The sequence below is a fragment of the Thunnus maccoyii genome, chromosome 17 (genome assembly GCF_910596095.1).
Source record: "Thunnus maccoyii chromosome 17, fThuMac1.1, whole genome shotgun sequence".
NCBI lineage: Eukaryota > Metazoa > Chordata > Actinopteri > Scombriformes > Scombridae > Thunnus > Thunnus maccoyii.
In genome coordinates, this window is record NC_056549.1 from 18,961,901 (window position 1) to 18,982,270 (window position 20,370).

General features: G+C 41.7%; 3 protein-coding genes and 1 non-coding gene across 5 annotated transcripts in view; 1 reads left to right on the top strand and 3 right to left on the bottom strand.

Moving 5' to 3' along the window:
- Positions 1–124: 124 nt before the first annotated feature.
- Positions 125–5,802, top strand: acat2 (acetyl-CoA acetyltransferase 2). Its single transcript, XM_042390929.1, has 9 exons — positions 125–288; positions 1,545–1,679; positions 1,856–2,037; positions 3,118–3,235; positions 3,347–3,490; positions 3,594–3,716; positions 3,829–3,983; positions 4,079–4,189; positions 4,420–5,802. Exons 1-9 carry the CDS (start codon positions 240–242, stop codon positions 4,588–4,590), a joined length of 1,188 nt encoding a protein of 395 aa, XP_042246863.1. The 5' UTR covers positions 125–239; the 3' UTR covers positions 4,591–5,802.
- Positions 5,680–10,514, bottom strand: tcp1 (t-complex 1). Its single transcript, XM_042390928.1, has 12 exons — positions 10,260–10,514; positions 9,666–9,751; positions 9,425–9,553; positions 8,966–9,063; positions 8,755–8,865; positions 8,434–8,615; positions 7,962–8,088; positions 7,310–7,485; positions 7,048–7,171; positions 6,704–6,896; positions 6,444–6,607; positions 5,680–6,174 (listed from the first exon to the last, which is right to left on the bottom strand). The coding sequence occupies exons 1-12, from the start codon at positions 10,330–10,332 to the stop codon at positions 5,961–5,963; spliced, it is 1,677 nt and encodes a 558-aa protein (XP_042246862.1). The 5' UTR covers positions 10,333–10,514; the 3' UTR covers positions 5,680–5,960.
- On the bottom strand, positions 9,866–10,004 carry LOC121882964. The gene has a single exon (XR_006092193.1). It is a non-coding gene; the product is annotated as a small nucleolar RNA SNORA29 (small nucleolar RNA).
- A 2,215-nt stretch (positions 10,515–12,729) lies between the features above and the next one.
- The window catches only part of LOC121882695 (pleckstrin homology domain-containing family G member 1), a 76,068-nt gene continuing 68,427 nt past the window's right edge, over positions 12,730–20,370 (bottom strand). For both annotated transcript variants that reach the window (XM_042391109.1, XM_042391111.1), the window contains 8 exons: positions 20,158–20,244; positions 19,604–19,637; positions 19,383–19,475; positions 19,229–19,290; positions 18,328–18,519; positions 18,066–18,185; positions 16,123–17,980; positions 12,730–15,896 (listed from right to left, as the gene is read on the bottom strand). In XM_042391109.1, the coding sequence (XP_042247043.1) occupies positions 14,884–15,896; positions 16,123–17,980; positions 18,066–18,185; positions 18,328–18,519; positions 19,229–19,290; positions 19,383–19,475; positions 19,604–19,637; positions 20,158–20,244 (3,459 nt within the window). In that variant the 3' untranslated portion in view covers positions 12,730–14,883. The remainder of the gene's footprint in view (positions 15,897–16,122; positions 17,981–18,065; positions 18,186–18,327; positions 18,520–19,228; positions 19,291–19,382; positions 19,476–19,603; positions 19,638–20,157; positions 20,245–20,370) is intronic.

Consider the following 20,370-nt stretch of genomic DNA (forward strand, 5'->3'; position numbering starts at 1 on the left):
CTAGTCTGTCTCTGATTGGCTGACCCTGATATTCTACCCTAACCCTAACCAATCTCACTGCTCATGCCTAAACCTAACCAACCCAACCAATGAAGGCAAGGAGCACTAGCCAATCAGAGGCAGAGTAGGGCGTGTCATGACTTCGCCATCCTAGGAAATAGTATCAACAGAGCACAGTGCAGGTTGGACACACAGGAACATTTCTCTGAAGAAAGGACTCCAACCAGTCGACTATCAACATGAACACAGATCCTGTTGTCATCGTCTCTGCCGCACGGACACCAATCGGTAAAATCCTTTAATAGCTACCACACACACGTTATTTGGAAACACTTTGCTCCTGTAACATTTCCAATCTACTGTTGCTACATTGTAGCTCGTTGCTGTGGTTAAATTAACTGTTTTGTTAATAAACAATCTGTTTAGTTATTGTGCTTCATTGTATAAATATGATGTTTGTCTTGGTAAATTTGGGAGAGTGGTTGGTGTCATTCAATTAGACACGATAGAGTCTGCTGAGCGCTGATTGGTTCGCCCCAGTGTCCGGAGTGTTTTGAGCGCAGTGATTGGCTGACTGGTCATAGTGCCACGACGCAGGACTCCAAATCATTGGCTGCCTATAACGTACTGTCACGTAGGGGTGTGTGTGTGTGTCCTCTCCTGGATGTGATATTTAATTTAATTTGACAGCAATGCAACAGGACATCCTTCAATGAGACAGATAACACAACATCATACCTGCCAATTTAAAGTCTTAATATGTGTTTATATAGTAATTTTTCATTGTTTCATGTCAATGTCCACAACAAAGTTAAATATAGGATTTTGCTATTGCAGTATTAAAAAGTAAAAAGTGTGAAATTAACTTTTTACTATTAATTAATCAGTGTATTACATTTTAGATGAATCAATTCAGAAACTATTGGTTGATTAATCAGTCAATCTATATAAAACTACTCTGATAGGCATTCAAAGATGTCACTTCAGGCCTACAGAACTTCAAATCAAAAATTTAAATAATCCCTCAATCAATCCATGGTTTAGTCTGTAAAAGGTGGAAAATGGTTTCCAAAGCCCAAAGTGTCGTCCTCATAATGCTTGTTTTGTCCTACTTATGCTTCAAAATCCAACAGTATTCAATGTACAAATAAATTACAAGGTAAACCTGGAAGCAGCTAATTTTTTGGCATTTTTAAAAAATTAATAAATGACCTAATTTATCAATTAAATATGTTGAAGAACAGAGTATGACACAGATACCATGTGAGACACCACGATATAAAATACATTTAAGCAGTTAATTGTCTTATGATTGACTAATCAGATAATTGTCTCATTGTTTCAGCACTAAACCAACACCAACAAAACAACCACATTAAAGAGACTGTCATTAAAAAGACGTTTATTTGATTCAGCCTGTAATACAAGTATTTAGGCATTGTTGACCTAAAAAGGCAGCACAAGTCTCCTCTCCATGTAAAATGATTGGTAAAAATATGTTTACTGAATGGTATGTTGACCCTCTACTTCCCATTTTTACTCAGGGTCCTTGAACGGTGCTCTGTCCACGGTACCTCTGCATGACCTGTGTTCAGTGGTGATCAAGGACGTTCTAAAGAGGGCTGGGGTGAAGCCAGAGGAGGTCTCTGAGGTTATCATGGGACACGTCCTAACAGCAGGTAACAGCTTAGGAAATCCTAAAAGTGTGCTCATGCATGGCAGAGATCCCATAACAGCTGTATTAGGCAACATCAACCTGATATGACATTTCTCTCTCAATATTTCTGCTCACTTAACCTTCTCTTTCATTGGTGTTCACTGCCTTTGCTTTTTTTTTTCATTCTCTGTCCTTGAGGTCACGGACAGAACCCGGCACGTCAGGCCAGCGTTGGGGCAGGTATCCCCTACCCTGTCCCGGCCTGGAGCTGCCAGATGGTGTGTGGCTCCGGGCTGAAGGCTGTGTGTCTGGCAGCTCAGTCCATCCAGGCTGGAGAGTCTACTGTGGTGGTGGCAGGGGGCATGGAGAGTATGAGCAGGGTAGGTTATAAAATGAGGGATATGAAATTGCGTATATATAGATCAGGTGGGTAAAGGAGTATGTGGGCATCTGATTTAAAAGCCTATTGTAAAATGGGCAGAATATGGAGCAGTAATACTTTTCAGGTACTGTCAGATATATGTGTCTGTAGCATTGAGTATTGGCAGTTGTCAAGTACCAAAAGTTGGCATTGAATGTCTGGTCAAATTAGAATTACTCTCTTAATCATGTCTATGATTACTGGGCTTTTATAGGGATGCAAACCCTACTTTGGCACATTTTACTGTGTATTGAGAACTACTTGTTCTCTGATTGAATAGTGCCTGATTATATAAAAATGATGTCAATTTTACTCGTTTTTTACTTACACAAGGTTATTTTTGTTCATTTGAGAACTCTGGATTTTTTGTTAACAGAAAGAAAGGTAGAAAAACATTAATAGTTCTCACAGTTATGTATTTAAGAAAAAGCATAATTTGGTAGCAGTTTGACTCTAGTATTGAACATTATTTTCTACTATTTATTATTTAGAACAGAAAGCTGGCCCTAGGTCTAAATGCTGTAGTTCTGATGCCAGTGCACAACAAATTAAATAGTTATGTCAATGTTTTCCAACATTCAGTGGGTAAAAAGAGCGATCTATCCTTCATAGGTTAGTTATTGTGTCCCACATGGACTTACATTACACCAAAATACAGTTGCAGTGGTGAAACATTTGCCAAATAAAGACAAGAACAAAACTTCTTACATTACATCGCAAACAAAGAACTTTGTCATCTGTGCAAGGCTCTACAGATGAAATCAGCCACATAAAATGTTCCCTTCCTGAAACACAGGTTTTTTATGATCATTCATCCAGAAAAAATCATCAGAATTTAAGAATATTTTACTAAATGGCGCAGCCCTTAAATCATCCTATAATGAGCAATAAAAGGTAAAATGGATTTCTCACCTACATCAAATAGCAAACAGTCTTTTCTCTCTAGTTAGACCAGAAAACCTGCCTGTTCCTTTAGCTACTGGTAATATACTTGGCTTCATAATAAGCGCTCCTGTATGTCTCCTCTTTGTCCTCTCAGGCTCCTCACACACTGCAAATGAGAGCAGGAGTGAAGATGGGTGACGCCTCCCTGCAGGACTCCATGGTGGCTGACGGTCTGACAGATGCCTTTCATAACTACCACATGGGCATCACAGGTCTGGGATGTATTTGTGATTTCTGTACAGCAGCCAGTGTTTTTTTTATGTTGTATGATGACATCTAAATCAGTAGTTATTGCCGTAATAAATCTTAATATATTTTCTCAGCTGAGAATGTGGCAAAGCAGTGGGGTGTCAGTCGAGAGGAGCAGGACCTGTTCGCTGTCCAGTCCCAGAACAAAACAGAGGCTGCGCAGAAAGCAGGACATTTTGATCAAGAGATTGTCCCCGTCATGGTGCCGTCCAGAAAAGGCAAGGAGTATTTTAAAGGATGTAGTTGATCCTTATATGTCAGAAAAATTGTGTTATCTGTCCTTGGTGTGCATTTATTGTAACATTTCTCTGTCGTCTTCAGGTCCAGTGGAGGTGAAGGTGGATGAGTTTCCTCGTCATGGCAGCAACATGGACAGCATGTCCAAACTCAGACCCTGCTTCATAAAGGACAGCAGCGGCACCGTCACCGCTGGCAACGCCTCAGGTTTGGGAGTTGGTGCTCTTTATTTTTTGGCGTGCAAAGAGATGACATCACTGAGGTTTCTCTCAGATGTCTAGCATGTACAGCATGATATTTAAAGCTGTTTTTACTGTAGGTATAAATGATGGAGCAGCAGCGACTGTCCTAATGAGCCAATCAGAGGCTGCGAGGCGCGGCGTAAAACCCATGGCCAGAATTGTATCGTGGGCTCAAGCTGGCCTTGACCCATCCATCATGGGAACTGGGCCAATACCAGCCATCAGGAAAGCGGTGAGCAGTCAGCAGCAGCTAATTGTAACAATGCTTGAGAAAATGTTTCCCTGTTTTTAATGTTGTGTCATTCTCACGTCTTGTTCTTCTGTTAGGTGGAGAAAGCGGGCTGGCAGCTAGACCAGGTTGACTTGTTTGAGATCAATGAAGCGTTTGCTGCTCAGTCTGTTGCTGTGGTCAAAGAGCTGGGTCTGAAAGGAGACAAGGTAAGTCTGACTGCTCAGCATTAATAGTAATATTATGTCTCAGTTGGAGATGGATTTTAATTTTGAGTCAAGTTTAGTCCACAAAAGTAGCATAAAAGCTGAGTATCTTAGAGGTTAGAAACCATCACACAACAGGAGGTTAAAGAAATGCAGAAATGAGGTTCAGTGCCTTAAAACTGCAGCTGGCAGATTTACGTCTTTACACTGACATGTTTTCGTTTTCTCCTCAGGTGAATGTGAGTGGCGGCGCCATTTCTCTGGGTCATCCTATCGGTATGTCTGGCTGCAGAGTGCTGGTGACCCTGTTGCACGGACTACAGAGGACCGGAGGCTGTAAAGGCGTGGTGTCCCTCTGCATCGGAGGAGGAATGGGCATCGCCATGTGTGTGGAGAGAGTTTGAGACGATAATATGATGCTGCTTTACAGAATGCACTTAATCTCATGTTTTTAAATGGAGAAGGGACACTGACACTGTTTACACTACAGGTACGATATATATATACACGATAATGTTTACCTGGGTTCTTCCAGTCACTGTACTTGAGGTAAAAGTGATGGTTTTTATTGTGATTGTTGGATCCTGTCCAACAGTGGCTTTCAATTCTCACTGTGAAAAACTTAAATTTAAATTCAACCCTCCTCAGGTTAGATGTGTACAATGTGAATTAATACAATGGTTCTCAGAGTGACGTCTGGGGACCCCCAAAGAGGGGATTAATTTAACTACAATTCCATCCATAAGTGACACAAGGACAGAATGTATGACTATTATCATGGGTTTCATACACTTTCTGTAATAAAACACCTAAAAGCAAAACTCTTATCAGATTTCGGACCCTGGGACATAATCTTATGAAATTGGGGTCTGTGGTCTAATTTGTTTCTGTTAGGGGTCCTTGACATGAAAAAGTTTGAGAACCACTGACTTTAATATCGGAGGATTTTAGGTCTTGTCACTATAGATATGTAAATCTAATGTATACTGACAGCTTCAACATTAAGCAGTAGTAACTTAAAATTGTTTGTATAACCTGGTGTTAGGTGTGCTTAAGTAGCGACAAAGAGTCGATGAAGAGTGGACGATCTCCATGTAAAACCAGCTGTGTTCAGTTACCAGTACTACTCTAACTGATATAAGTGGAATACTAAATGTATTAGTTCACAGTATAGACAGGCTCTGGAGGACATGCTACCTTCTCTGTTGAGCATAGTTTTGCAACTACTGGTGTAATTTATTTTAAGTCATTCAATAGATTTAACTTGCTCTAAACACAAATCTGATACCTTTTTAACATTCCAATTGATTGATGGACCTTGTTTCTCTGATCAATTGTGCAGACAACAGCCTTCAACTACAGCTAAGTGCCATGAGGTTAAGTATGCTAGCCTTCCTTACCCGAGTGCTTCCTGTACATAGACAGATGTTATGAAAATGTTTCCTGTAATCTAGCTGTTGAACATATCAATAAAAGAACTCCAAGCCATAGAGTCAAGTACTTATTTCACTTTTTTACTGAAGCCGGCACAATAACCACATATAGCCATTTTGAATTACCAAATCAACGGTCATTTACAGCCATTGGTGGTTTATTAAGTGTCCAAAAAAAAACAACAAAACAATCACTTACAGTTCCTATGGAAGCGAGAGTCCAAAGGGAGTGGGAGAACAGTAAACAGGCAGAGTGCACGGCCTACACTAGAGCAACAGCCATGAAGAGCTCCTTACGTATAAATACAGACGCTGAACTTATCAAGACCAATCGCAGCCTTTTAACCCTCTAGAGATCCTGACTGCACAGCATCCCTGTATGACTGCCCGCCCTCCTTCGGCTCTGGGAACAGTTTGATGAGGTCGTCAATGCGGAGGATGGTGATAGCAGCCTCGGTGGCAAACTTGAGGCTCTTTGTCTTAACCATGGTGGGTTCGTACACGCCAGCTTGACGGTTGTCTCTGGGCTTGCCATTCACCAAGTCCAGACCAATCCTGCAGGACACAAAAAGAGGTCAAATACAATTTAACTTGCTCGCAGAAAGTTTGTTTCGCAAAATCTCTCCTGTAACACCCTGGATTTTTTGTCTTGATGCTTAGCTTCACAGAGGAGAAAGAAGAGGTTGGCATGTAACAAGGGTCTTTATCTGGACTTGGACTTTTAGCTCTCAGGAATTCCAGTACAGACAGCTAAATCCGCAGTGCCACTTCACAAGATGCAGGACAAATTGAAGAAAGATGTTACAGTCTCGTGACAGACTCACCACTTAAGATTCTTGCGTTCAGGATTGACCTGAGCCTCATTGTGGAAGGCGCGAAGCTTGGCCACCAGATCAGTGGAGTCCTGTGCTGCGTTTACAGCCAGTGTTTTGGGGATGACGAGGAGAGACCGAGCAAACTCAGCAATGGCCAACTGCTCTCGGGAACCCTGAAGAAACAAAATATTCAATGAGTTACAACCCAACACTATGCTCATTGCAAATCACCACTTTTTTTTTTTTAATCCACATTTCTTCAGGCTTACCATGCTAGTAGCATAGTTCTCCAGATAGATTGACAGTGCTGCCTCAACAGCGCCGCCTCCTGGCACCACAGACTTGGACTCCAGCACCCTCTTCACCACACAGAGAGCATCGTGCAGCGAGCGCTCCATCTCGTCACACATGAAGTCGTTGGCCCCGCGCAAGATGATGGAGGCTGATGTGCGTGCTTTGGTACTGTGAGGATAATAGTAGAGAATGAGAATACAGAAAACAGCACAGTTTCATGTTATTGTTCATTGTACCAGTTTATCAAAAACTGCTGCCAGAGCTACAGTTAATAAGTCAGTAAGTATAAAACATTTCTATATATAGTCGTGGTTCTTACTTCTTGACAAGGATGAGTTCATCGTCACAGATGCGTTCCTGCACAATTTCTTCAGCCTGGCCGAGCATAGTGGCCTCAAATGTCTCCTCTCCCTCCAAATTGGTCAGAGAAGGGCAGAGGGTGGCTGAAAATAGACAAATACAACTAAAGTCAAAAACTGACACTAGTTTCAACTGGTGAATATTACGGCTCAACCAAAACAGTAAAAATGTCTGTAACTTAAAAGTCCATCAGCACAAACTACAACATGCTTCCTTCTTACCGCCTGTTGCCTTGGCGATGCGTTTGAGGTCCCTCTTAAGAACTCTCCTCACTGCCATGGCTCCAACATCCACAAAGTACTTCAGACACATGTCATCAATGCCACCGGTGGTCAGGATGACATTGGCACCTGATGCCAGAATCTTCTGGATCCTCTCCTTGGTGATATCAGATTCCCTAGAACAGCAAAGTTACATTTTGTTTCAGTTAGTTCAGTGATATTTAGGATTACATAATAGACAGTACAGAAATATAAAGCATTATCTTAATGGCATCTGTGTAGACGTCCAATTTAACAAGTCAATATTGATTTGTATGGTTCAGCAAAAAAAGAAACTACAGGCAGACAGTACTATGTGATATGATGAACTATACAAAGTTTTGTGTGGTGTTAAAAAATATATAATTTAGCTGAATGCTGTAAGCAAACTACAGTTGCATGATCTTGCGCAAAATAAAAAATTGTCCAGCCCACAATAGTGGACCAGCAGCTCAGAGAGAAGCTGCTGCCTTGACTCGGGGCTGCTTATGTTTTCTCCCACGCGTATCACTGTGTAAACTATTGATTCAGTGTCACAGCAAATTTAAATGGGATGATTCTTGAGCGCATGTTTGTAAGACAGCAGAAGATAAAAAAATATTCCATAATCAACCTTTGTCTGATCTGGTCAAGCTTCTCTGGGTCGTTGATAATGACTTGGACTCCCATCTTCATCTTAGTCTTCTGCAGGCTGAAGTCCAGGCAAGCAATCTTGGCGTTGACAACTCTCTTTACCATGCCTGTGGACAGAAAGAACAGCTTGTTCAACATGGGAAATACTTAAATTCAATAATCAATTTAAAATCAACTATACCATACAACTTCAACAAGCATGACAAAATGGACTAAAACTTATGTCATTTAATTTCAGGGCGATATTCTACTGTCTGGCCAGAAAAGAGGTGCCACAGTGTACAAACTACTGTGACTACATTCCTTCCAAAGCCAGTTTACTGTCTCCCACGCGTATCACTGCGTACGCCATCAGGCAAGACATAGCAGCAAAAATAAATGGGAATGTAAACAGCTGCATTTGAGATAACAAAAACTTGGTACAGGAATTCCAGGCTTCATAACCAACATACCTTGTGAGCCAACTGTGCAGTTCAATGCATATCCATTAACCAAGAAACTCTCTTTCTGGCTGCGGCCATGGGCTTTCAGCACATTGACAGAGTTGATGGGATATTTGGCCACACCCTTGCCATCCACAAACTTCACAGCCAAGGCAGCATCCACCACCATGTTTGCAAAGAAATCTGCATCACTGAGGGCTCAGGGGTCAAGGCAGATAAAGGCAGCACAGAACTGTTCCTCTCACATACAAGAAACGTAAACACCATTGAATACAAATTGTGCCCACTAACTGCAAACTCTTCATAGCCTCATAGAGTTAGAAAGGATACACTCCAATGATTTTGGAGGACATGGAGGTCTTGGCTGCATTGATTAAGCACTCTCTGCCCAGGTCATCTGTCCCGATAGTGAGATTCTCATTAATGTAACGCACTGCCTCCCTGTAAGAAGACAAAACAAGTTTGTTCATCAGAAAATATGCAACTTTACAGTTAAAATGTAGCAAAGCTTTAAGATTTATTTTCAATGTTAGCATCTTACTTGCAAGCCAGACGATATCCACTGATGACTGATGTGGGGTGAATCTTCTGCTTCACCAGCTCATCTGCACTCTTGAGCAGCTCTGCGGCAAGAATTACCTAGAAGAATAGAACACAGTGTGAACTGGGCCCATATAGCAGCTTAGGATGCTTTGTTACACCAACAATGAAAAAAAAAAAAGTTATGGACTTGGCAGTGTACCATCATTTCATTAGAGGCGGCAGAGATAAGGCTGCTCAGCCTCTTCAGACATTGAAGGACAGTTCTCTCTCCTGTTAGCATAGCCACACACCCGTAATAAAAGGCAGATGCATGGTACTAAAACAGGATATTACAATTCACTTGCTACAACTTGGTGTTATGTTCAAGGACAGAAAAGCCTGAATAAATTGACGAACACATTCAATTCTCCCTGCGGGTTTATGATGCTCTACGTCTGCAGCTGTTGGCCTCACTCACCACAGACGTGGTCCCATCTCCGACCTCCTTGTCCTGCAGGTCAGCCAGTTCACACAGGACCTTGGCAGCTGGGTGCTCCACTTCCAGCAGCTTCAGGATGGTTGCTCCATCGTTGGTGATGGTCACGTCCTGTCAAGACGACAGTGAGAGAAAGAAATGATGAGCACCTCGTCCTAACCATTAATTATCATTTACGCAGACTTATATAAGAGATAGAGATATTACTGAATGTGACACAGACCCCAATGTCGTCCACCAGCATCTTGTCGAGGCCAACAGGTCCCAGGGAGCTCTTGACAATGTTGGCGATGGATGCTGCGGCCATGACTGCAACGAAAAGGAGACAGATGCTACTAACTTACAACTGAATAAGCTTCACTCTACATTTATACACAATTTGTACAGACATGTCTCACTTAAATTCCAAAAAACACGTTTGATATTGCTCTATTCTGTCATTTTATTCAGTGGGGTATACAGAGCCATAGCCACACCTTCAGACCATGACAGTGTTTTTTCTATCCCATTAGCATAGCCGTCCATTCATGGCAGTGCGAGTGGAAGGTACTGAAATGGGAGTAAGAAGTCCTAATAAATGCTGTTTGCGTTAAGTGGCAATTGTGTAGATATAGCAGGCCTGACTGTGCTTTGCAAAAAATACGCCAGAGGCGGAGTAGAGGCTTTAAAGTTAACATGAACCGTCGCTAGCATTAGCATAAGCCGCACGTGTGGTACATGCAGCAAATGACTAAGATTTCTTGCCGACTATTTGAGAAGCAGAGAAAAGAAGTGAAGCGCATCTGAAACGCCAAGCAAATACAGCACAACCACTCACCATTTTGAGTGCGAACAGATTCGCCAGTTGTTCTCTGGCCGAGCACATTTAACGGACCATCAAGTAGCGACATTTTGGACCACCACAAGACCGAGAAGAAAGGAAGTGGCGCAATGCACTCTGGGTAACCGGGTATTGACCAGAAGGTTCGAGAAGTTACAGCGCGGGAATCAAAGTATGAAGGGTTTTAATTATAAAACTGACATAAACTGTAAGGTTGTAAAAGGGCTCAAGTCAACCAGCTCCCTTATCGAAATCAGAAAATGACGTTTTTTGACGTTGCTTCATTAAAAACTACATTTCCCATAATTCCTCTGAACTAAACGCTCCTCGCTCTTCTTGGTTCTTGAGATGTTGTCAAGGAGACGGGCTGCCAGTGCGTCCTCTGCTGTTCATGTCCCGTGACGACAGTTTTTAAAATACAAATAATATACATTTTATTTGTATTTCATTCTGAAAATGAAAAATGAAAATGAAAAAGTGCTAAAAAAAAAAAATCTCACAGTGCTTTAAAAAAAATTAATTTCAAATATATAATACAGTCATTAAAGAACATTACACAAACATGACAAATAAAATCAGGAAACTGATATAATATAAATCCTTATATAATTAATTCTTGTATCCTGAATAGAAATAGAAGTGACAAGATAAGATAATCAGTAGAGATAAAACAAAACACAAAAAGAAAACAAACAAAAAAGAAAGACCAGAGGTGTGGTTTGAAGCTGCCAAAAATGAAAAATGAACTGTTTTCTGTTTCTGTTTTCTGAGTTTTTAACAGAGGAGAGATACATGTGAAAATCTGTCAGGAACACTCTTGAGGTAGGCTTTTTTTATGCATCTCATCTTATAATAAAGAATTTGCCCATAATGATGTCAAGATTTGTCTGAATTTTGGAAATCATAAGAGAGTAGTCGACGATAGTTTGACCATACCTTAATTTACAGGAAAAAATGTGCTTCACAGTGCACAGAGCTACACCTGCAATGAAACTATCTAGAAGAATACAGTAGTGATGTTTTTATTTTCACATAATGGAGTATACAGATATTCCTTTTTTTCCTTTCATACATTTCCCCCCATTTTTTCTCCTCTTATTTCTTCTCCTTGTACTGAGTAGCATTTTCCTTTGTTTGCCTTTTTGGAGGATTTGCACAGTACAAAGTGATGCTATAATATATGGTGATTTTAGTTTTTCCTTGGATTTTCTACCAAAGAGCACTGGCAATTACTTTTTTCTGTAGCTGTAGAATATCCTGCACAGTACAAATCTTGGTCACGCTTATTTCCTAACAAACAAATTTAAGGGATCTTTATCAAAACTGTTTGTTTATGTTGTTAATGTTTTTATTTTTAAAAAAGTGATATTAGCAGATGTGTTATTATCAGGTTTTTATAACTCTCGAATATAATATATAGTAACAACCTCAAAAGTCCATCAGTAGGGCTACACTCCTTATTTACTGAGGGCATACTGCCTCTCATTTTGGCTTTCTTTGGGCATTTTTTTGATTTTGAGTGTTTGAGTCTGCATTATGCATGTCTCCAGAACATAGATTTGTACGGTACATACACTCATAAAACAACAAATCACTACATACATATAAAGTATGTGATTAGTGGGATCCTCAATTCAGTACTGCTATGGTAGCAGTACTGAATTGTAGTACTGAAAACTACTGAAATGTGCCTTTTTCCATTTGTATCCTTTACCTCCAACTAGATGGGAGTAGTGTGAAAAATGGGGTTAAGAGGGTGTGTGTCATGTAAGTAATGGTTCTCTTATTGAGATCAAAGAGGTTGGGGGTTGGAAGACTAATAATTTTGTAAGATCTGCAGAGGAGTGAGTGGAGAACAGGAGAGAGCTGCATGGCACAGCAACCTAGCAGGGAGGCACTGAGTCCTGGGATGTTGTCTGGTTTGATGATTAAACCTCAGAGTGAGTGATCATCTCTAAACATTTCCCTACATGATAATGAAAACTGATATCCTGTGACATGTAACAAATATCTACATTCTGTAAAAGAAGTAAATTATTTCTTGTACCTCAGTGACCATCAGTGATTCAGTGTTCAAGACTGACTTAACACACCCTGAAAATCTTGTTTTTGCCGACCTCCAGTGATTTAACTTCTTACCTTACTGCTGTGACGTACAAGTGTACTCTCAGGATCCTGTGACATCACTGTCAGGTGAGGTTACAGGTGCAAGAAAGCAAACCACAGCTATCAGTGATACTGGGTGTGGTCAGAGGTGAAACAAGCTTGAAACTTTCAACCACAGCAGATAAACATTGCTTTCAGCCTTTTAAGTTTACAATGATGACCTCAGATTTTGTTATATTTTTAGGCTGCTATGCTTATACAAGACTCAACACAATTCTCCTTTAAAGGGTGATGAATTGTTTATACTTGATTCATAAATGTGGGGACTTCTTTATCCAATGATAAACACAAAAACACAAAGACGAGTTTAATTTGAATTTATTACCTCCAGTACATTTTGTTGAGCAATGACAACTAGGCCGTTAAAAAAATACAGTACACTTAACTTAAACATTAAAGCATTATAAAGCATACCTATGGCATACAAGAATAACTTTCCTAAAATGTACATCTTTACAAAGTGTTTACAAATAAAACGTTTAAAAAAAGACAGAAAAGTGCAAAAAAGAGTCAATGAAGACTGATAATCCCCACCAGTGAAATAGAGGACACAAATGTACGATGAAAAAAAAAAACATACTTCATATTCCTAACTTTTTTTTGATGCATATTTCCTGATATGAACAGTAGACCATGATATTGTGCTTTTCAACTTTTCATGTGGCTATTGTGATTTGGAACTTGCATTAAGCAGTGCGTGATAGAAAAACTACCATTTTCTGAAAATATTCACAGTATTTGATTTAAATTTTGTGAGCGCACCTGAATCAGAATAAAACCATCTTTTAATAAATAACTAACTTTCATTTACAACCTGTCTGTGGCATGAAGGAATAGAGATAACGGGGCGATATCATTAGGGATGCTTTCAAATAAATACGACACATTAAGTGACTTTAAAAAATGTTTCAACAAGTGTGCGTAGTGAATACTGGGGCTGCTTCAAGGGAACAAAAAAAAAACAAAAAAAAAAAAACAATTGTGCTGTATGAAACTTATTGATGTGACTGACAATTAGTTGGCTGTGATTTTCAACATCTTTCTGTGACTGTGGATTTCAGTAGTGTGACAGCTGGGAGTGTCCCATAACTTAAAGTAAACAAACAGCTGATTATCCATTTGAGTAAAAAAACAAAACAAAACAAAAAAACACCAAATGTACACCAAATACAGTACTGTAGTCTTTTAACTAACTCTCCTTAATGCTCTCCTTCGTGGTCCCTCTTTAAAACAGATTAAAATGAGTAAAATTTACAAAAAAAAAATCATCCACTTGTGGAGATACATATTTCGCTCTACACGATGGATGCCCCAGACCATAATATGTAAAAACATTTCAGACTTGCGCACAGATTCAAAATAAATATGAACTCCTACAGTTTTCTTATAGATGATCTAAAATATCAGCATCTTCTTTTGATTTTAAAGCACAATACCCTATTGATGTCAAAGTTGGTAGAGTGAAATACAATAACTTCAAACAGACTTACGGGTCTAAGTCTAGTTATACTTAACCTATTGGATCTTGTAATAGCCAACATGTTTTCTTTACAGTTGCATCCTTTTTCATTAAATGTATTGCTAAAAAGCTGTTAAAAGTGACAATCTATCCTGAGTAGCAAATCTAGACTGCAAATTTGTAAAGCCGCTTGTTCCAAGTGTTTGATAGTGTAAGCACAATTAAAAAACACTAGCCACCAATCTGTTCACCTCTCCTATACAGGTTAAAATTAACTACTGTAGTGCTGAAAATGCAGTTAAAATAACCTTACCAGCAAATTACAAGACAGAGCTTGACATGGGAAGTCAAGATCCTCTAAAGATCTTCAGATCTTTGACGCTTGTACTTCGGTTTGAGATGTTGTGCACGGAAAAGGTTCTATTTCTTATAATTGGTAGCATATATTCTGGACTATCTTTATCTTGACAGTTATTGGCACAAGTCCTTTGTAGTGCCTGCAGAATCAATTCACATGACTCAAATGATCTCTATACGGCTGGCAAGTAAAGCAAAGCATTAAAACCCATTCAGTCATACTGAATGCCTTTATAAACAACTGAGAACATTTGTACTTTGATTTCTTTGTAACTCCCCCTGCACCAGATAATCACTCTTTGAAACATACACAAGAAAACTGTTTGAACCTGGAAGTGCTAAGGCAGCTCACATGCAGGATTTGATGTGGCATTTTGACAATTAATAGTAACTTTTTATGTGTTTTGCTTTGAAGCCCTGTAACAGAAAATATAAGTATTCACATATGTTGTTATACATATGCTTGCAATCAAAGACAATGGTTTTTGATCTAAGATGTGTTACATTGATGTAATATTTATTTTTATTTGTGGTCTACGATGTTGGAGTAGATGAAGGGCATCCAAGGCAAAGCAGCAGTGTCCCTTTTGTTGCAATATGCTGTAGGTTATATATTTGGCTTTCAGTTGGCATATAGACTCAGGCAAAGCTACTAGAGCTCAGACACTGAAACTTATCCCTCAGAGACTGGACGATGGTGGATTGGCTCTCCCGTGGCTCACTCCACAGGTACTTCTCCAGGTTGTCACGCTCCAGAGACCTCAGCCGCTCGCAGGAATGCACCGGTGTGCACGGCAAACTCTGGGAATGGACAAGACCCCGGTTCTGATGGGAAAGGGCTGCCGAGCTGCCACTTCGCTGCGCCAACCTGTCCTGCTCCTGTTCACTTTCGTCCTCTGAGCGGATCTCTACATAGTCATCGTCATCTTCCCCGTTGTCCTTAAAGTTGGCCAGGTAGTTCTGGGTGGCGGAGAGTATGCTCAGTGCAGAAGCCCGGTTCAGGACCACCACATGCTGGCCGTCATGTAAGGTGAGGTCTGACTGTCCCTGGGTAGACCTCTCTGGGAGGCTGCTCTGCCGACCAACCCGGCCCAGACTGGGGCCATGGAGTCTGTCTGTGGATCGATCCACAGCGGGTCCGTTACATCTGAGTCCAGCCTGGTTGTTCTTCTCCTGCTGCGGGCTGCCCAGAGAGCCGACTGACTGAAACTGACTGGATGGGGAAGACTTTGAAACGGGCAAAGACGGAGCATTAAAGGAAGGATGTCTCTTAATGGAACTGTACACATGCTCCTCTTTCTCGCTTGGTGACGACATGGACGAGCTCCATCTCTGGGATGGTGGAGTGGTTGGAGAGGGAGGGAGGTTCTTGAGAGAGGGCGTGGAGCAGGCAGAGGTGAGCCTGCGCTGAGGGGTGGAAGATGCTCGAGCGCCCCCCACCTCACTGGATGAGGAGATCAAGCTGGAGAGCTCTCCGTTGCTGTAGGTGGAGTGGAGCCAGTCCTCCTCCAGGGAGGTCTCAGGCATGGACGGAGAGGAAGGAAGCCCTGGATGGCTGTGATGCGGGGTGGCGGAGGTCTGACCAGCTAGACCGGGAGAATCTTTAAACATTATCTGGTCATAGAGTTGGGAGTACTCTGCTATCCTTGCACCTGTAGAGGGAATACAGAGGATGATAAGAAGGTGTGAGTGTCTTATTCTTAAATGTAAAAACCGTCCCAACTTAGTCTTAAAAACATGAAGCGAGACCAAATATAGCAATGTACTGTCATGTCTACGGATTGGTATTAGCACTGATAGTGACCTTATTAAGCGGTTTGGGTATTGGCTAGTCAATAATACTAGACTTAGAAACTAGATCTAAAAGTTTTTCCTTACCTATGGCAGCTCCCCCTTGTTTCTTTTCCTCTAAGATGGCTGCCAGGTCTTTCTGCTTCTTCTCAGCTCTTGCCCGAGTACAAGAATCTCCAGGGTCCATGCTCCTCATGCGCAGTAGCTGGTTGGCTTTCTTAATCTTCTGGCTATATTGCCGTGCCATCAGGAACACCCGGCTCTTGTTTTTGTCCATCAGTTCCAAGGGGAAGTCCACGGACTCACCCAACAGGAGGGAGGAAGAGGCCAGCGGTGAGTCCAGACCTGCCAACTCTCCTGGAAACAAACTGTGGATATCCTTGATGGGATTCTCCTTCTGAGGGTTTTTTTTTGGAGGAAGTTCCACCAGGTCGTCATCCTCTAGGCGGAAGCTGCCGCTGCTGAGGCGAGCCAGTCTGTTACGAATGCTCTTCACTGTGCCTGGGAGGGGTTCTGGGGTGACCGGCAGCGGGCGTGAAGTAGGAGAAGGACTGTGGCTTTCTTCTTCAGTGGTGCCTTCGCTTTGGAGGTCAGGGAGGTTGATGACTGGGATGGTGAATGATGGTGTTGAGCTTACAGGCGGGGGTTTCGGCTGATGTGCTGGGGGACTCTTAGCTGTAGGGCTGGCTGCTTGGGGACTAATGACAGGGGCACTCTTTGTAGAACTGTTTTTGACTGAGGTGGTCTTCTTGGGAGACTCACTGCCACTAACTGGGAAGGCAGCAGGCAGTCGGTCAGCTTTCTTTTCATTGTTCTTGATGTAGTTTTCCAAGTCGTTCCAGATCTCGTCGACCTGCTCTGACATCTTATCCCCTTTCTGTGAGCGTTGGGAGAAGGTCTCTGAAGCAGATGAGGAGGAATAATCTGGTTCTGAAGAACACAGAGCATGATGGGAGGATGGTCCTTCATCCTCTCCGAAGCGGAGGCTCTCCTCGGATACAAACCCTCCGATGCTTCCAGTCAGGTCTTGTTCTGAGGCCAGCAGACTGTCTCTGTCTTGTTTAAGTTTATTGCCTTCATTCATGCCTTTGAGCTCCTTTGATGGGGGCTCCCTAAAACAGATGGTGTCATAGATGTTCTCCTCCACTATCTTGAGCTCACATGTCCCAAATGGCTTCCCTTCCTGTGTGGAGGACCGATTGCTCTCAGAGGAACTGCCTGGTTCGATGATAGGCTCAGTAACCCTTGGAACCTCTGGAGCATTTGACGCCCTTGCTGCCTGGCCCTGGGAACCCTGTGCAAGTGTAAAAGTCTCGTTCCGTGACTGGCATTCCTCCGGGTCTCTTCTAATAAGGCCCATGCTCTTCAGGTCCTCATAGCTGATGTTGTCATATACATTTTCAATATCGTCTATTGTCAGCTGCTCGGCTGATGAGGATCCAGATATGTCATTGCTGGATGATTCAGTGTGAATCACTTCCAGGTTGCTGTGACCGGACTGGTCATCGTCAGGACTCTGTCGAGCCTCTGTAGCCTTCTCCCCTGCACTGCTCGCCCTCCGCAAAACTCTGTTCTCACTGGGTGGAGGGTCAACCTGCACAGTGGGAACTTGTTCAACGTGCCAGCTACAAGGCCGAGCTGTCCTGGGCGACAAGGTGGCCTCTGACCTCTCTGTGGGAGTCTCTGGTTCTGGTCCGCTTGGCTCTGTGGGAACAAACATCTGGTAGATGTCCTCGTCCTCATCATCAGGCTGCATGGTTCGCTGTCTGGTGGGGAACATGGCCCTGCGAGCCCGGTGGTCTGCCCAAATGTTTCTCACAGAATGGTCACTTTCTGTCACTATTACGGAGGGAACAGGAGAGTCTGGAGGTTCCTCTGTCACGTTAGGTGTCCTGAGGAGTGGCGGATGGTGACTTCCTTCTCTCACGAGGGATTCTCTGGCTCTCTGAGGGGAAGGACAGCAGAAATTACTTGTTGTATCACAATTAATTTCTCAGTTACCACTCTGCAGCTTTGAATCAAAACCATACCTGTAGGTCTGAAGGACTCATGTTGAAGGTTTTCCACTGTTCTATACTATCGACAGATGCCTGTGGATTCAGCCTCTTCCTACTGCTTTTGCCAGGAACTCGCAGCCTCTTTCCACCTCCCTGAATGCAGAGTTACAAAATTTATAAACAAGACAAAAAATGAATGTGGAATCAACACTGCAAAACATGAATGAATGAATGTCAATTAACATTTAATTAGTTTAGTTTAATTAATGAAGTCTTTTAGTCAGCTTAAACCTACCAGACCACTGTCATCTTCATCATCAGCATCTTGCTGATGTGGCTCCTCCCCTTCCTCTCTGTCACTGTGGTCATAATGATCACCAGGGTCCAGAGACTCCTGTGATTGGTTGATGAGGCTGCGGCTGCGACCAATTGTGCCCAGAGCCAGCTGGGACACTGGAGAGAGCAGGGTGGCACCCAGGCTTGTTCGCTGGAGGGGGGCAAGTTTTCAAGTTAAAAGGTTAACTTCTGTGTGTTGGTGTGTTTTGTGTATTCTCTTGCTCCTCAACTTTAAAGGATCCACAATTTTTCAAGTCAATATTAAAACAACAGTCAGGTGCCCATATGAACACTGAAAGAGGTTTTGCTTGCTCAGTTCATTCGTCCTGCTAATACTAGCCATTTAAAGATCCACTTTATATGTGCTTCAAATGGAAGTGATGGAGGACAAAATCTACAGTCCTTGATATAAGAAATAATTTATTTAAAAATTTATATGATGTTAATATGAGGCTTCAGCAGTCTGAGTTAGTCAAATCAAGTAGATATTTTCCAAGTTTTTTTTAATTATAAAATGATTTCTTTGTGTTTTCCCAGACAATGCTTTCCCTGTTGAGCTGCAGTGGAAGGATTGTTACAAAAAGAGGGAATTTGATATTAAAAAAGACCTACGGTGAAAGATATCTACTTGATTTGACTAACTTGGACAGCTGAAGCTTCATATTACCTTCAGATAAACTTAAATAATCACTTACATTGTAAGCACATTAGGAATGGATCTGTTAATGGCCAGTGTGAACAGGAGGAATGATTACACCAAGAAAAATGTTTATTGGAGTACCTGAATATTGTTTTAAGACAGATTTGAAAAATTAAGAATGTATTCTTTAAACTGTTCATCATCTCTGGTCATCACTCACCTTTTCACCATCAGTGTTGGCAGCATTCTGCTTGGCAGTCTTCAATAACTTGGATAGAGGTTCTGAGAAGACAAATAAATAAATTATGTTTTCTTAATGTTCAGTCATGCAAAGTGTGTTATTTTTTAAATTCAGTCACTTCTATATTTCTCACCTTTCCTGCGTCCTCTACGAGGGGTAGGGCCCTCCTTCGTTTGAGGGGAATCCTTCTTGTCACCATCAGGGCTGTAATGAAACCCGGGATGATCTGTAGAAATGAGGGGAGAGATGTTACACAACAAAGAAGAAACATTAAAATATATTGTAGAATATGATTATATCAGATTATTGTTATATTTATTTTCCAACACAAATGTCAGGTACATTGGCACTTACGCATTGCATCCATCTCCAAAATGGCTTGCTTGGCCTAGAATTAGAGTAATAAAATAAGTGAGAAAAATTAGTTCAGCAGGTTCGATAAAGGGTGAACATAAGATTTGACACTAGGTGGCGCCACACCATAGTCTTGACTCAGCTGTTGTGAACAAGTATGGCATTTCACAAGCAGCCTCTTTATGTAATCACAGTGAACTTTCTCAATGACCTTCACCTCATCCCCCCCCCCACCACCCACCCCGAGAGCAAAAAACAGATGAAGAGACAGAAAATAATAATAAGAAGAAATCAGAGCACATGAAAGGAAAGTAAGAGGAAAAAGGTAAGGCAAGGAAAGATGAAGAAGAAGAAGGAGAAGAGGAAGAAGAAGAAGAAGAAGAAGAAGAAGAAGAAGAAGAAGAAGAAGAAGAAGAAGAAGAAGAAGAAGAGGATGATGAAGAAGAAAGGAAGTGGGTGAGAGGGAGTGACATTTCCAACACATCCCACTAAAAGTCTGTGTACACACCATAAGTGAACAGGGAGGGAGCCGTCAGGAGACAAGCTGTTCTTACCTTGGCAGGGATTTTGGCAGGGTGGTTTTCAAGTATGAGTCTCTTGAGGTGTAAGATCCACATGCGCTTGTCTTGCTGGGATTTGGCCTGCGGGCAGAGCACGAAACATCACAACAAAGATAATATCAGACATGCATTTTAAAAGTCAGTTGAGAAGGTTGGGCTAAACCCTAAAAAAATTTGGAACGTGGCTTTCTTACATCATACAGATTA